Genomic DNA, 17,712 nt, shown 5'->3' with positions numbered 1-17,712 from the left:
TTGAAATTGAAACCACAGTCAATGAAATATCACCTCATACCGATCAGAATGGCTATCATCAAAAATCAACAAACAACAGGTGTTGGTGAGGATGTGGAAAAAAGGGAATCCTCGTGCACTGTTGGTGGGATTGCAAATTGGTACAGCCACTATGGAAAATGGTATGGAGGTTCCTCAAAAAATTAAAAATAGAACTACCTTATGACCTAGCAATTCCATCACTGGGTATTTATATGAAAAAACCCCAGATCACTAATTTGAAAAGATGTATATACCTCTACGTTCACTTCAGTGCTATTTACAATAGCCAAGATATCAAAGCAACCTAAGTGCCCATCAATAGATGATTGAATAAAGAAGTGGTATACACACACACACACACACAATGGAACACAACTTGGCCATAAAAAAGGAAGTGAGGAATTCACTTTATGTAGAATCTAAAAAAGAAAATGAAGAAAGCAGAATATCTCAAAGATACAGAGAACATTGTGATGGTTGCCAGATGGAAGGAGGGTTGGAGGCCTGGGTGGAGAAGGAGAAGGAATTAAGAAATATAAATTGGTGGTTACAATGTAGTCATGGGGATGTGAAGTACATCTGTAGGGAATATAGTCAATAATATTGTAATAATTATATGTGGTGTCAGGTGGGTACTAGGTTAATCGGGGGGATTACTTTGTAAATCACATAAATGTCTAATCACTGTATTAACTATAGTCACCACACTGTACATTATCTTCCCATGACCCATTTTACAGCTAGAAGTTTGTACTTTCTAACCCCCTTTACTCACTTCACCCCCCTCCCCTGACCTCTGGAAACCACCAATCTGTTCTCTATAATCGATGAGTTCAGTTTATTTTTGTTGTGCATTTCGGCGGGGGGTTATTTGGGGAGGATTGTGTTTTCTTAGATTCCATATATAAGTGAGATTATGCTGTATTTATCTTTCTCTCTGTGTCTTATTTTGCTTAGCATAATGCCCTCAAGGTATATCCATGTCGTCCCAAATGACAAGATTTCCTTTTTATGGCTGAATTTTGTGTGTGTATGTGTGTGTGTGTATACATATACATATACATATTCACATATATATCACATTTTCTTTATTCATCCATCGATGGACACTTAGGTTGCTTCCATTTCATATCTTATATCTTGACTATCATATATATAATGCTGCAATGAACACGGGAGTGCATACATCTTTTCAAGTTAATGTTTTCATTTCCTTTGGATAAATACCCAAAAGTAGAATTGCTGGATTATACAGCAGTTCTAGTTTTAACTTTTCAAAGACCCTCTATACTGTTTTCCATGGTGGCTGTACCAATTTACTTTCTCATCAACAGTGTACAAATGTTCTCTTTTCTCTATATCCTTGACAACACTTGTTATCTCTTATCTTTTTGATGATAGTCATTCTAACAAGTGTGAGGTGATATCTCATTTGATTTGCATTTTCCTGATGATTGGTGATATTGAGCACCTTTTCATGTATATTATAGGATGTATGAAGCTAACTACTTCATTATTTTACAGATGTATTACAGATATTACATACTATGAGTATATCATAATATATTTGACATTTTTCTATTGGTAGTCATTTGAGTCTTTTCCATTTTTTTTCCCCAGTCACTAATATTTCTGGGGAAAAAAAACTGCCTTATACACACTGCCCTGGGCAGAGAGGGTATGCTCATTATTTAACATGTGCATTTGAATTCCCTGGAGAGCTTGTTAAAACACAGATTGCTGCCCTTCATCTGAGTTTGTGATTCTGTAGGTCTGGAGGTGGGGTCTGCAAATTTCCATTTCTAACAAGTTCCCAGGCAGAGCCAATGTTGCTGTTCTAAGGAACTAACTACATTTTGGAAACCATTATGCTATGTAAGAGGGGGATCAGGAAGATAGGATGAGTGCAGAGATGGGTAGTAGATATGTGTGTTTGGTAACCAGAAGATGAGGGAGTTCCTGCCTAATGGCTTCTATTTTCTCTATGAAATAAGAGATGGGGTCAAGTATTGAGATGGGGTGGAAAGAAGGTAGTTCTGGGGTAGGAGATTACAGAATAGTGGAGAAGATTTTTTTAAAACTATTGCAGACGGTAGACAATTGACTCAACCAAAGGATATGTAGTCAAATAACTGGGCAATATTGAAGTCTCATTTGAGGTCCATGATCACAAATTTTATAATATTCAATCTGCTCAACTGTGTGACTTTTTCCAATAGACATGGAGAAAGTAAATTACTGGTTTCACCCAAGATTGAGGTTTTCCTGTCCTAGTGTCTCAAAAAGACATCCAGCAGCTTTAGCCAGAATCCTGGCATCACCATTGATTCCTCCCTCACTCCCCACAGCCCATTCATTATCATTATTAATAGTTGAAACTTAATATAATTCTCATTATGCTCTAGGAAATGTTATAAATGTGCCATGTTGTATATCTTAGTTCATTTAACCCTGATGCTTCCTATAAGTATCATTATTACTTTCATTTTACAAATGAGAACAATGAGGCACAGAGAAATTATGGATTTTCACAAATTCACATATTTAGGAAGCAGCAGAGGTGGACTTCAAATCAGTCATTCCAACACCAAGGTCCAGTTCTTAGGCAGGCTATTCTGTATTGTTTCAACTTCCTAACTATCTTTCTGATCTATCTACTTTTCTCCAACTCCATAACTACTGCCCTAGTCCAAACCATGTCGTATCTCACTCAGAATACCGCCTTAAACTCTTGAGCAGTTTTCCAGTTTTCATGTTTGCTCCTTTATAACTCATTCTCCATTACAGTTGCCAGAGGGATCTTTCCAAAATACAAATTAACTCAAGTTTTTCTCCTGGATTGAAACCCTTCAGTGATTTCCCATTGTTCTTAGCATAACCAGCCCCTATCCCTCAAAACCTAGTCATGACTTACAAGGTCCTAGATGATGTGACACCTTAATCTTTCAACTATATCATTTGTCATTATTTTCCCTAAGTCACTATGTTCCAGCCACAATGGCTTCATTTAAGTTCTTGAAATACATCAAATTCTTTTCTTCAGCAGGACCTTTGCACATGCTATTACTATGATCTAGAATGTTCTTCCCACAGTTATTTCTACGAGAAGAGCTCTCATTCTTGAACCTTACATTCCAATGTCACTTCCTCAGAGAAATCTTCCCTATTGTAAGTAGATTTCTTCCACTTGAGCACATGTAGTTTTTTGTTATTCTGTTACTGAAACTTGTTTTCTTCATGGAGTTTTTCTCTATTTTTAAAATTCGTTTTCTTGTTTATTTTCTCACACAGCCCTCCCACTAGAATGTCAGTGTCATGAAGGCAGTGACCGAGTCCATTTTATTCCACCACTGTTGAATCTGGCAAGGGAAGGAGTTAATGAATTTGAGGCAGCCAAGTGGTAATGTCAGACAGGAATTTCAATGTGCATGTTGAAGAGCTCAAGCTCAAGGGAGAGCTTTGACGTATTAGTCATAGGGATATTTATTGTAGTGAACACCCTGGGAATGGGTGAGATTTACCTGAAATAAGGATAGAATGAGAAGACAAGAGAGTCTAGCAACAAGACTAGAGAAACTCTAATATTTAAAGATCCACTAAAAAAAATGAGCTATCAAAGCAGTTTAAGAATGAATAATTGCTTTTATAGTCAAATACATCAGTGTTTTTTCATTTATGCCATCTGAAATTTTTGTCAGGAAGTCGCTTTTGACTCTGCCTTCAAAATATATCCACCGTATTCTGGTAGGTGGTGAGAAGAATCCGACACTTTCTCAACACCTACCTCCACTGCTATAGCCTCCATCCAAGGCACTATTACTACTGTCTTCTGATTGGTCTCCCTGCTTTCACCCTTGCTGCCTACAATGTATTCCGGACACGGCACCCAATGTGATCCTGTTATGAGGTAAGACAGATATGTGACTCCTCCACTCAAGGCCCTCCAGTGGCTCCTGATTTCAATCACTGTAAAAGTTGAAGTGGAGCAGAATTTGCCACTCCAAAATATACCTCTTTGACATAAGGATTATTTTGAGCTGATTGTTTTTAAGAAACCAGGCACAGGAGGAAAATCTCTGAAACCAGAGAAGTTACCCTTTTAGAGACATTTACAAGAGAAATCTCCATTTGTAAGGTTGTCTCCCTCTCTATAGCAAGAAGGGAAAGCTCAGTAAACCTCTAGAAACTGTCATTACTAGAGAAGGCTGAGTACGTAGATTTGCATAACAAGCATACCCTCTTCACTGATAATCTCCCGTAGCTGGCTTCCCCACCTCACTCCCCATTTTCTTTTGTCTTTAGCTGGAGGTAGTATTTAAGTTGATGGTTTGAGTCATTTTGGGAAATTACTCAGTTTTCCTGGGTGCCTCCTATGTCTAAAGGATGTACGCTTATCTTTAAACTTATGTTTTTCTCATGTTAATCTGCCTTTTGTTACAGGGGAGTCTCAGTCAGGAACCTAGAAAGAGGAAAGATTATTTTTCCTCTTTGACAAAGACAAAGTCTTTACCATGGTATACAAAGACCTATATGATCTGGTCCCCCTGCTACTTAACAGCCTTTATCTCTTACTATTCTTGTTTTTCCTCACTCAGTTTCAGCCATACTGCCCTACTTGCTGTTCTTAGAACTTGAGAGGTAGCAGATACACTTCAGTTTTCCTGGCATGCTCTTCCCCCAGGTATCCACATGGCTTACTCCTCTCTCCTACCTTTGCCTCAATGTCACCTTCTTAGTGAGGCCAACTCTGATCAACCCTTTTAATTTCGCACCCTTCCACTTCTGTTCTCCTGACCCCCCCTCTTTAGTATGCTCTATTTCTTTCAGAGCAGTCTTCATCTGTGAACATTATTTATTTGGTGTATTGTTTATTATCTATTCCCACTCACTAAAATGTTAGCTCCAGGCAGGCAGGGACTTCTGTGTTTTTGTTCACTGAAGTATTTATTCCCAGCACCTAAAAGTGCTGGTGCATAATAGGCACTGAATAAATATTTGGTAAACGAATGAATGGATGGATGGTCCTCATGCAAGGTTATAAAAGCACCTATCCGTTTTTCTTCTAATACCTAAATGGTTCTACCTTTTACATTTAAATCTTTGAGCTGGAATTTATTTTGGAGTAAAAAGTATAGTAAGAATCCAGATTTTTCCCCCCTTTAAATGGCTCTCTAATTGCCTTGACACAATTTATTGAAAAGAAAAATACATCATTCCCCACACTCACCCCCCATTATAAATATTTCTTCAGCCGCAAAGGTGGTAAGAAGCCCCTGAAACGGCCTAAGAAGCAGGCCAAGGAGATGGATGAGGAACATAAGGTGTTCAAGCAGAAGTGGAAAGAGGAGCAGAAAAAACTCCAGGAGTCAAAAGCGAAGGCCACAGGTGGAATTAAGAAATCTTGCAAAAAATGAGCTGTTCTTGTGCCTGGAGCAGTGTCGATACTCAATTCCGTTCCTGTTTTAACATCTGGATTCCCTGCCATATCATCTGTTGCCACTTATAGCTAGAATGCAGTTGTTTTGGAGACTGTTGTACATTTAAGAATAAACTTTTGTAAAAAATAAAAAATATATATATTTCTTAAGGCATACTTAGTTTCCTTTTAATAGAGTATTAAGTTTGGTTAAAACACAATATCTCCTTCATTATGGAAAAATATACAGTATCTTCATTCATTCAGCCAGCTCCTATGTAAATATCAGAACCACATTAAAAAGTTTTCATTCCTTGCTTATAGTTAAGTAGGCTATCTTCTGGACAGTGGCTACTTAAAGTGGTTTGGAAAGTTTCCCATTCTTTAATTGCATAAAGTTATTTCCTCCCTTCCTCCTTCTTGCTTCATACCAGATAACAGATGATTTTAGAACAAGTGGCAGGATATCTTTTTGTAGTCTGGAAAACAGGCATCAACTGGATGTAGAGCGACCTTACATCTGCCCTTCATGTAAAAATGCAAAGCTGACAGGAGAGCTTTGCATTTTATTTATTTCAGAGTGATCCTTAGTTGATAACTGAAGGTTATTTCTTAATCATTTAACTGGTTGAAGCTTTTAAAACTATGGACTGTTTTCATTTTATTTCATTGTAGTTTGTTTTAGTAAAAAAAAAAAAAAAAGGTGAGCCCTTTGCAGAGAAATTGGGAGTAAAGACTACCAATATTCAATACTCAATTTACTATGAACCCAGCTCATACTAAGTATCAGGAAGGATATAAAGAGCTTGCAAGACATTCAGCCAACATTTATTAAGCACTGATTACATTCCAAGGATACCTAGTGGCAAAGTAATATTCCTTGACTCAGTCTATCAGTTAATCATTGAGATGGCATCTGGAGAGAAACAATGTGTCATGGGAAAATTATAGTAAAGATAAAATATATAAACACTTTTAATGATAATCCAAGGAAAGAAGTAAAGGGAAAAATCTAGAAGGTCCATGAGGAGGAGGGATGGGATTCGAGATTAGTTTTGGGCAGTGTGAGACCTGCTTATCCAACTGTTGGTTGGCCAGAGTCCCCTCACTCCTGGATTACATCAACTATACTCTGCTTCCTGCCCCTCCCTCGCCCAATACAGTCTCGGGACTGCAGCCATCATAATCTCTTTAAGATGAAATCTGATTACATTGTTCCACCTCTTAAAAAGTCTCCCTTCTCCATTGCCCACTGATCTAATCAGTAGGTCCTCTGCCTCCATCTCCAGATTCTTCCTTTGTCCTCTCTGTCCTGACTCTATGCTATAGCCATAAAGAGTCTCTTCTACAATTCCAATCAGCCTTCCCTCTGCTCCCTCACTTTCCTGGTCCTTGGAAGTGCTGTCCCCCAGTCTAGAACACTCCACTCCTCCCTACCCCACATTCCTGGACACTGACTACAAAGACTAGAGTGATCTGGTCCACAGGGATGCATATTTCCTTCTTGAGACCCAGAGGGGCAGGGACATCTATTGTAGTGTCAGCTCTGTTCTGCCCTAGACAGGGGAAGGCCTGGCTTAGACTCAAAGCTTAGGGAAGGTCCTGTAGTCCTTGGGTCTGGGCCTGAGACAGAAAGAGAGTGCCAGCTAGCCCATGTGGAGGAGACTTCTCCTGGTTCTGCCTGGGGACGCAGATTCTACTGGCTGAGCCTGGCATTAAGTGGTTTTTGTTAACCTGGGCAATTTCCAACTATTGGCAGAGCCAATCTTAACATAACTCATTCGGAAGGCAAGTAGACATGACTTTTGCTTTACTTTTCATTATTTGGCTGGGGGAAAAAAGAACAAATATTCTTGTCCTGTTAAGTATTATTCCCTCTATTGATGTTAATAATTCAGAGCTGGTTCCAAAGCTACTTGGGGGCTTTTATGCATGACCTGAGCATCATTTACTACCACCTGCCTGACATATACCATAATTCACCATTGGTAGAGTAATTGTTAGCTGTGAATGAGAAAAGTAACAATTGTCCATAAATTCACTACTCCCCCAGGATAAGCAAATAACACTATAGCATGTCTCCCTACATACTCTTAGTTTCTATTGTGTGATCTTGGGCCTTCTTTTTGTATTGCATTCTCTTTTGGTAATCTCATTCATTCTGATGAGTTCCACCATTTCCAAAGTGACTATTTAGCCCTGATCTCTGCTCTGAGCATCAGATTTCCCTACCCGCCCCCCCCCATCCCAAACTGGCTCATCTGAAACCATTTTGGTAAATGGCCATCACCTACTCATGCCAGATACTTAGTCATTCATAATGACTTCTTGTCTCCTCAATTCCACCCCGTTTCCTTCCCATCTGATTTATTAGCAAATCCTGTCCATGCTACCTGTCATATATACTCAGCAATTGTTCCTTCCTCACCACGTCCACTGCCACAACCCTAATTCAAGTTTTCATCCTCTCTCCTGGTCCTTTCACACAGCCCTTTTGGTGTCCCTGCTTCCACACTTACCTCCTGTAATTTTTTAATGGGGTCGAAGGTTCTGCCTAGCTTGGTTCTCTCATTTTATGCCTCTTAAATTCCTACTACACTGGATCTCTTTCTGTCCCTTGATATGTGCAAGCTCTTAAGCTCACTTTGTGGTTAGTGCTTTCTTCTTTTCCTGAAAAGTTCTCCCCCAAGTTTTCCCATGGCTGTTTTTTTTCTCCCTTCATATCTAATCTCCAAAGTCACCTCTTCAGATAGACCTTCCCTGCTGTCTAAATCAAATTTCATCTCCCAAATATTGTCCATCTTCCTCCCTATCACTAATTGCAACGTACAGTTCTTTCACTTAATTGTATTTAATATTTTTTAGTTTTTAAAGAAATTAGAAAAATTAATTTTTGTCATCCCCCCATGAGTAGGATTGACAGATAAAATATAGAATGCCCAGTTAAATTTGAATTTCAGATAAACAACAAATAAGGTTTTTATGTATGACGCCGGTACATATGCACACTGAAAAAAATTATCTGAACTTCGAACTTAACTAGGCATCTTGTATTTTTATTTACTAAATCTGGCAGCCTTAACCATGAAGCGCCTTGCCCTTGTCTCGCTTGTTCTGGTTTGTATCCTTGGGGACAAACCCAGAGCCTTCCATTTAGGTGTTCAGTACTTGCTCTATGTGAAGGAACTGTCTGTCATTTTGCGTGATTTTTTTTCTCACCTAACATCTATTTATCAGAATTTTACCTATTCGCTAAAAATTCTTGTTTAAAGTATTTGGGGAAAATGTTTTATGATCTAAACTTCTTTGCTTTTCACTTCTGCAATACTGGCATAATAGGAGTATCTGCTCTCATCATGCTGTCTTGAGAATTAAATGCGTTAATGGGTGCAAAGTTTAGCACTGTGCACGGCTCAGTAGAACACGCAATAAACTTCAGTTCTTTATTAAATACAGCCCGTGAGCCATCTTAGCGGAAACCAAAAACGCGGGTTTGAGAAGCATCGATGGGGGCTGGGAAAACGGTTAGAAATGGGCGAGGGCCAGAAAGCTGAGGGCCCGGGAAAAGGGGAGGAGCGGAGAGTGAATGACAGAGTTGACAGCCAATGAGGAGACTGGGAACTGCTTCCCCCTCCCCTTGCATTTCAAATTCTAAGCTCCGTTTCCATCCGGGTCCTTCAGCCTCGTTCCCGGGCAGTATAAAGTTTGCTGTCTCCTTTGTTCGCCCTCGTTGCGCAGTAGTGCTAGCGGCTTCTGTCTTCCGTCTTCCCAGCCAGCTGTCCTCCCGCGTGCTGAAAGGCCAGGAAGCCTTTATCCGCAAGCTCGTAGGAGCTTGAAACCGTCGTCACCCCTCCGGTACGTGGATCCTTTCCTTAGCCCTCGTTTCAGGCGCTCTCGCCACGTTAGAATTTGGGATTATCTCCCTGGAGATGGGGGGAGGCGGGCGCCATTTTAAGAGCCCAAGGTGCCGACCTAGTTAGAGAAAGCGGAGAGTGTCGGAGGGAAACAAATGTAGGGGGTCTGTTTCATTATGTTCTTCTCGAAAGTTTGTCGCCTGGGGGGGGTAGTGGCGGAGGTCGGGGCTGGACCGGGACGGGAAGAGATCGCACCACCGCGGTACCTGCATTGGGAGTGGGACGGCGCTGGCGCTGTGGATGGGCACGTGCACTTTTACGCGCGGGGTCCTTGTTCATTGGTGGCCTTGGAGGGGAAGCCCTTTGAATTTTCCAAGCCGCAGCTGGTGGTAAAAGTTACTCCCCTGACTGGTGTCAGTTCTGGGCTGAGTCCAAGTGTCGCCATTTTGTGTTTTCCACGAGGTTTTTAATGAAGTGTTTTAATTGGGTTCTGCTGCAGTCATGGAGTGTCGAGAGTTACAGTGCAGGTTACCAACGTTCCGTTATTTAATATGAAGTGGTATTGACACTTTAAAAATGTGAGGCCTTTTTGACGGGGCTGGTGAATAAGGGAAGGCATATCTTGCCTCAAACTTTAAATATATACTAAGATTTAGTAGAGAATTCTAACGAGGAAAGGCAAAGTTCTTGGAAGAGGGCTTGGTGTTAAGGACCCGCGTCTGGCCCGTGACCTTGAATGAGTCGATAGTCTTTAAAAACCATTAGGGTAATTGGGATGCAATTGTATCTTAAAAAGCTACAAATCTAGGATTAAACTTTTTCGAGTGTTGGGTAGCTCATACTTGATTAAAACTGCCAAGGAGAGAGAAGGAAGGGTAAAGACATAAGTTGGCTTCGCCCTTTTAACCAGTTTCATGTGCTATGGTTTAACTACTTATTTTGGGTGTCTGAGGTTTTTAGATCGCTTTTGGAGTCCTTAGTTATTAAAGAATAATTTTTAGTAAAACAAAAAATGTACCACAGTAAATACATGTTTTGATGAACTCGAGGAGGAACTTTTTCCAGGGTGGTAATACTTATTTTTTTAGCAGACTCAACCAAGGAAAAAAATGGTTGAAGCAGATCGCCCAGGAAAGCTCTTCATTGGTGGCCTCAATACAGAAACAAATGAGAAAGCCCTTGAAGCAGTATTTGGCAAATATGGACGAATAGTGGAAGGTGAGTTTATCGGAAAGGAGGATGTACAGGGCTGTTGTAATTAAAATGTAAGCTATGATGAATTTGATTGCGTTGATCATCTGAAATGATGTAGTTCGTCCTCTAAGAAGTTCTGAGCTATCTTTATCAAGATTTACTTTTGTTATCTCATTCGAACTAGAGTAACTCTCTTCCCCCCCCCCCCGAAATCTACTTTTTTAGTACTCTTGATGAAAGATCGTGAAACCAACAAATCAAGAGGATTTGCTTTTGTCACCTTTGAAAGCCCAGCAGATGCTAAGGATGCAGCCAGAGACATGAATGGAAAGGTGAGATTGCACCATGGTAGTCTTTCCTAGTGCGTGTAGAGCACAATGTTATCCAAGACTGGACTAGGGAGGCTCTTGAATTTGATTTTATTTTGAGTGTAAAGCTTTCCAGGACCCTGTTATATCTGGCCCTTGGTTAATTTTTATAACCCTGTGTTACAGCAAAGTTACAGATTATATTAACAAGAGTCAGTTCAAATATTCTGTGGCATATTTTATCGGGGATCCATAAACTGATTTAATAACTTGGCTTTTTTACTTGTCAGTTTTAATAAGTTGATAACTAGCCTTGTTTTTAAAGAGGTGTAGTGGATCCCACCTTATGTTTGGTTCAGATCTTTAGTACATTTTTAAAGACAGAATGATCATTTTAAGTAAATGGAAAAATAATATAGTGTTTTTCTTAGATCAATTGGGCAGAATTTACCTATAGCTATTTTGAAGGATATTGATGTCAGTGAATAGTGGATCTGAAAGTTCTTTTTAAATGTTGTAATGAACCGTTTTGATATTTAGTCCTTAGATGGAAAAGCCATCAAAGTAGAACAAGCCACTAAACCATCATTTGAAAGTGGTAGACGTGGACCACCTCCACCTCCAAGAAGCAGAGGCCCTCCAAGAGGCCTTAGAGGTGGAAGAGGAGGAAGTGGAGGAGCCAGGGGACCTCCCTCACGTGGCGGACACATGGGTAATGACTTGAGTCTACCTCAGACTTGGTGTATACATAGTTAGGAACTGCAAACCCACACCAGTGTGTGCTTCCGTTAAGTTTTTAAGGCTCCATTTCTTAAAAATTGAACACTGGCTCATCTATAAAAGATATAATGACTTGAGAAGAAAACATAGAAGGCATCCTAAGTTAAATTACATGGCAGTGTTTTTAAATAATAGACGGTATGCTCTTCCTTATTTAGGTAGTTCGCTATGTAGGAAAAAAAAAACACTTAAAAATTTTGCATAGATGTTTGAGCATATGAAAATGAAACTTTTTCTTAGACATAACTTGGAGACTACTCTTTAGGTTTATTTTACTAGTCCATATGGACTTACATATGCTCAGTTTTGTACAGGTAAAAACTAAAGATTCCCTAACTAAGTAGAAATGGTCATATTCTTGATCAAAGAACTTATAGCCTTTTCTTGATTCTTGTATTAACATGTTTTTGTTTTCTATTCTAATGTAGATGATGGTGGCTATTCCATGAATTTTAACATGAGTTCTTCTAGGGGACCACTTCCAGTAAAAAGAGGACCACCACCACGAAGTGGGGGTCCTCCCCCTAAAAGATCTGCTCCTTCAGGACCAGTACGCAGCAGCAGTGGAATGGGAGGAAGAGGTAAAGTGAATGTTCCATTTTTAACAATGCACCATAACAAAAAGTGGAGAGGTGAATCCCAAAAAATTGCTTAAAACTGACTTGTGGACTGCAGGTGATCTAACTAAGTACATGCAGTTAATGAGCACTGAAAAGAATGTAGGTATAATAGGAAATTTTAGAGTACGAAATTTCATTGAATCACTTCATTACCTGACTGTAAGTTCACGTATTAAGTTTTCTCTTTGGGTATATTTTCAAAATGATTGTTCTTCTTTAAGCTCCTGTATCCCGTGGAAGAGATAGTTATGGAGGCCCACCTCGAAGGGAACCTTTGCCTTCTCGTAGAGATGTTTATTTGTCCCCAAGAGATGATGGATATTCTACTAAAGACAGGTAACAAAAATGTAATAGCTTTTGTTTCGATAATTTGGGTTGAAGTGGGAGAAGGCTCATCAAAAGCATATAAACCCAGTTACTTTTGCTTTTGTAGCTATTCGAGCAGAGATTACCCAAGCTCTCGTGACACAAGAGATTATGCACCACCACCAAGAGATTACACTTACCGTGATTATGGTCATTCCAGTTCACGTGATGACTATCCATCAAGAGGCTATAGGTATATATGTGACTTTGCTGCCACAGCTTGCTGTAAAAAAGTTGATACCCTGGAGCTGATCAGTTTTCTCTTTAATTTAGTGATAGAGATGGCTATGGTCGTGATCGTGACTATTCAGATCATCCAAGCGGAGGTTCCTACAGGGATTCATATGACAGCTATGGTAAGATATTGGTTGAGTGTCTTTGAATATTACAAGCTTGAGCCTTTAGGTTCATGAGCCAGTTTATTAGGCTGTGTGGTGCTTGCTTTTAAAGGGATGTTTGCTTGCTTTTAAGGGGGTAACTATCAGCTGGGCTTTTCCTAGTTTTGTTGAGGGGCTTTTGTTCTAAGTTTTTTTTTTTTTGAGGCTGTTTGCTTGCTTTGGAGGGGATTTTGCTTGCTTAAATTGGCAGCCTTATGTGTTTTCCCCCAACAGTGAAAATACAATTTAAAAATTTTATTAACATCATCAAATGTTTACCATTCCAATATGAAGGAAAGTCTACAGTTCAAAATTGCAACTTATCACTGGAAAGTGGCTGAGTGTCTACTATAAAATAACAAGCTGTCTGGAATATCCTCTTGAAATACACAACCGTCTTCAGTCTTGTCAAACAAACATTAAAACCCATCCATTTCCATATCTCAGCAGATGAGCAAATCCCTGTTAATGGCCAGCAATGGCAGAGTTTAAAACCTCCCAGTTGAGAAAGTAAACGTTTAATACAAGAATTCTGTAAATTCAAATTTAAATGTTGTATATATACAATTTATAGTGTTGCCATATTACCTGACCATTGACCCTGCAGGTAACTCACGTAGTGCTCCACCTACACGAGGGCCCCCGCCATCTTATGGTGGAAGCAGTCGCTATGATGATTACAGCAGCTCACGTGACGGATATGGTGGAAGTCGAGACAGTTACTCAAGCAGCCGAAGTGATCTCTACTCAAGTGGTCGTGATCGGGTTGGCAGACAAGAAAGAGGGCTTCCCCCTTCTATGGAAAGGGGGTACCCTCCTCCACGTGATTCCTACAGCAGTTCAAGCCGCGGAGCACCAAGGGGTGGTGGCCGTGGAGGAAGCCGATCTGATAGAGGGGGAGGCAGAAGCAGATATTAAAAACAAAACTTTGGACCAAAATCCCCATTCAAAGAAACAAAAAGGAACCTATTCTGTCATAACTACCCAAGGACTACTAAAAGAAAAAATTGTTACCTTTTTTAAATTTCCTGTTAAGTTCCCCTTCCATAATTTTTATGTTGTGAGGAAAATAGTAAAACATGTTTAATCTTTTGATCTTGACATTGCTTTCAACAAGCAAATGTTACATGTGTTAAGACTTGACTTGTGTATTAGTGTTGTAATTTTCCAAGTTAAAAGTGTCCCTAAAGGCCACTTCATTTTTTCCCAGTAAATGAGGCAAGCAGTTCTAAGATCTTCCACAAACATCTAGCCATCTAAAATGGAGAGATGAATCCCTCTGCCTATACAAACAAGCTAGCTATATTAGAGGGTGGTTGGGGTATACTCTTAGGATCTCACACTGTCTTCAAACTGAAATCTCAAATGTTCTCAGTATGAAAAACCTGAGATCAGGTGCTTATGTAAGGAAAGTGCTATTCACCCAGTAAACCCAAAACAAATGGATAGTGCTGGCCATATTTTGCCTTTCTGACATTTCCTTGGGAATCTACAAGAACACCACCTCCCCTTTCCCCCTCCCCCAATAAGACCATTAAGTGTGTGTTAAGCAACTACAGAATACTAAATAAAAAGTTTGGCCAAAACCAACCATGAAGCTGCAAACGATGCTTGCTCTTACTGTTTCAAATTTTTGCAACTCTGTAGTGTCTCACTTTTAAGGAACAGCTTGATTGCAAAGGAGAAAATAGATAAGCAATGAAGTTATCTCCAACTTCTCAAAGGCTTATGACTTCTAAAAAGTGAATCTATCAGCATTCCACATCAGATTTAAAGCATCAAATGCCTGTGAAACCGCAAAGATGGTAAGCAAAGCAAACTAGTTTTTCCGTCTAAGTCGAAATTGAACACTTAAACCTTCCTCATAGTACAGTGAAACAAACTGTACTTCATGGCAGTGGAAATGCTTTCTAGATTAAGAAAAAACCTTATGGAAAAGCAAAGTGTTCTATAGCATATTAGAAGTCCTCCAAATTCAACACATGGATTTTTTTTTTAAAGCATGTACGGCACTTTAAAGGCCTTAATACAGCTGTTTACCAATAGCCATCTGGGGCTTGGGAGGGGGTAACTTTTTTTTTAAGTCTTTTTGATGAAGACCTTTAAACATGCTTCATATATTTTAACATTTTTCAAATTAGTCTTTTAGTCAATATAGGAAATGGCTTAAGTTTGGGGTCCCACTCAACCCCTGTAAGCCATTGCAAACTTGACATTTAGTTGGATGCCTGACTTGTTTTTAGTTCTGTGAAACTACACTGTATGGAGAAAGTCTATTGCAAGTGGTCTTTAAAAAGCAAAACCTGAGGCAGCATGACCCAGGTCCAGCCACGAAGTTGAAAAAGATGCTCTTGAATATAGTAAACTTGAAGACCTCCAACTAAAAATCCTTATACTGCACTTATTCCTTCAAATAAGTTTTGTCCGTTCAACTTATGGATTTAACATGGCAGTGCACCATTGGAAAAGAATGAGAATCCATAAGCCATGGAACTTAACCATTTAAGCCATTCCAGTCCATCCCAAGCCAGTGAATCTTCCACCACTTAAGAAACGTAGTAGATCATGAAAGACATTAAGCTGCAAGTCTGAACTTGCCTTTTCTTTCTGGAAAAGAGGGCAGTAAGTTATAGGCAAGTTTTGAAGAATTTCCTTAGGAGAGATAACTAGTTAATTATTTAATTTTTACAGGTTGAGGATTTTGGTCATTATGGTCATGGAGTGCTGATTTATTCACACTAGATAAAGCTGGCAGCAAGAGAAATCAAATGCTACGGTAAGTTCAAAAGCAGTGGCCTTTATAGGTTGAAATACTGTAGGTTTGCCACTTTGCATGGCTGGGATATTAGCAAGTTATCTGTATAAGGGATAATCTTAACTCATGGGTCACAGGATAAAGTTAAATGGTGGCATGTATGACAGCTGGCTTGGTTGAATGTAGGATGAAGTTATTGCAAATGTGTATATTCTTATCAGTCTTGCAGAGTGCTTAGCTATTCTGGAATGTATCAAGCTTGCTAGTACTCTTCATAAACAGTTGTCAACTGGAGCTCTACAATTGTGTTCTGGCACTTCAGCAAACCTTTGTATGAGGTTCAAACTTGGTTCCTGTACATTTTCTAATGCTTACCAGTGCCTGATCCTTTGCAGAGCCATAGTACAAATCCACTAAAAGGAGAATAGATGTAGCTGCTACTGAGTTCCCAGTTGATCAGTTTTATTGGTATAATGACATACAGTCTTGATATTACCAAAGTGAGGCTTACAGGACTTATAGTGGGTATTTTTAACTTTTGGAATTGAAGCAAATGCTTTGTTGCTAGCTGTGTAGGTAAGGAGGCAGTAATTTTCTGTTTAAAATAGTGTCTTGTGACCTGAATACATGCTTTTCATTTTACAGAGTTGTTGAAGCAGAAGAATGCTGATTGTGGATAAGGCACAAGTTGCATAAGCAGTACTCATCAGAATTGGTTTGGTGCAGGCAATAATAGATTTTTGCCTTCGAGGGTTCACGTGGGTCTGAGGAAGGCATCGGTGTTGGTTAGCACTCTTGACTAAAGAAGTGGTAGCTACTTAAGTAATTGACTAGATGGAGAAAGGGGAGCAATTAAGGAAATTGGTAAGTCGAGGTAGCCAGGAAGTTCTTGTTCTTTATGTGGAATCTGTAGCTTTGGCTTTCATTTTGTTGAGCTAAAGTCATAGGGACAACTCTAATTTAGAACTTCCTAATTATCACTGTCGGTTGAATTAGGAAAATGAAAGGCATAAGTGGTAGCTCTTTATCCAGTAAAGTGTCTTATTTTCAGCAGGTGAAACACTTTACTGTTTATCCAGAAGGGGGATTTAGTCGTAAAACTAAAGGGAGGAATAGTTTTCTGAAAACGTGGCTAAAATGATCTAAAGCACACTTTAAAAAATGGAAACAAAATTGGGCCACTTGGCTTTTCCTGTTTTGTAAGCCTACTTTACCCCCCACCTCCTGTCTTGAAAACAAATCAAGATACACCTTTATTGTGTTGGAAACTAGTCAGTAGTGTAAAAGCTAATGTTCTTAAACAGGTTTGAGTTGGGTTAGAAGAACCAACTCAACTTGTGAGAATTTTGCATAGTAAATAGCAATACTATCGTCCAACATTTATGATTGTAGAAAATAATCCAGAAAATGTAACCCTCATGTGACAGGCTCTTTTAATCATACCATGAGGGTATTGACCAAATTTGAATGGCTGTTGCACTTACATAGATGTCTTCCTCAATCCTATAAATAACTTGGGTTTATGCTTCTTTTGGCTCTTAAGATTTTGTTTAGATTTCTTGAAGATGGTATAGAACATTGAGATTAATCATAGTAAACATTTGAATATTAAATTCAAATTAAGTAGTATGCTTAAATGACCAGACAGCTATTTGGCACATAGTCTACTGACCCAGCAGACTTAATTCTGCTCTCGTTGGAAAAGAATTGGTCTTGATTCTTCTGGCTTTATAGTGGTTGTAAAAGAAATAGAACGAGTGTTTTCTTTGTTGATTATAGAACATAGGTATTATAGATAACTCTTTTTGGAATGTTTTGTATTTGGAATTAATAAAACTTTAAATGCATTTTTTGTGGCTCTGAGTTCTTTTTTTCGCTTTATTGCAATAAGGAATTTACTTAGACCTTTAAGTATGACTTAACTCATGTGCCCCATCACCTAAACTAGTTATAATGCACTGTTGGCACTTGAGCAGTTTCCAGGGAACAGTCACTGAGGTAGCTTGTTGCTGTGACTAGGC

General features: G+C 39.2%; 1 protein-coding gene and 1 non-coding gene across 5 annotated transcripts; both read left to right on the top strand.

Moving 5' to 3' along the window:
• Positions 1-9,122: 9,122 nt before the first annotated feature.
• Positions 9,123-17,538, top strand: RBMX (RNA binding motif protein X-linked). Of its 4 annotated transcripts, none has more exons than XM_036226793.1 (11): positions 9,123-9,292; positions 10,383-10,509; positions 10,711-10,817; positions 11,334-11,505; positions 12,002-12,154; positions 12,415-12,529; positions 12,627-12,752; positions 12,833-12,915; positions 13,544-14,741; positions 15,628-15,712; positions 16,337-17,538. In XM_036226793.1, the coding sequence occupies exons 2-9, from the start codon at positions 10,401-10,403 to the stop codon at positions 13,852-13,854; spliced, it is 1,176 nt and encodes a 391-aa protein (XP_036082686.1). In that variant the 5' UTR covers positions 9,123-9,292; positions 10,383-10,400; the 3' UTR covers positions 13,855-14,741; positions 15,628-15,712; positions 16,337-17,538. The 4 variants fall into 4 exon arrangements, with proteins under 4 accessions (XP_036082686.1, XP_015974063.1, XP_036082683.1 ...); XM_036226790.1 differs by having other exon boundaries at positions 9,137-9,292; positions 12,609-12,752; XM_036226791.1 differs by having other exon boundaries at positions 9,143-9,292; positions 10,380-10,509; positions 12,609-12,752.
• LOC118608155 lies at positions 10,561-10,629 on the top strand. The gene has a single exon (XR_004952948.1). It is a non-coding gene; the product is annotated as a small nucleolar RNA SNORD61 (small nucleolar RNA).
• Positions 17,539-17,712: the final 174 nt, after the last annotated feature.

This window comes from Rousettus aegyptiacus, unplaced genomic scaffold (assembly GCF_014176215.1).
Source record: "Rousettus aegyptiacus isolate mRouAeg1 unplaced genomic scaffold, mRouAeg1.p scaffold_m13_p_9, whole genome shotgun sequence".
NCBI lineage: Eukaryota > Metazoa > Chordata > Mammalia > Chiroptera > Pteropodidae > Rousettus > Rousettus aegyptiacus.
Note: the sequence above shows the minus strand (reverse complement) of the source record. Positions and strands in the feature narration are given on the sequence as shown.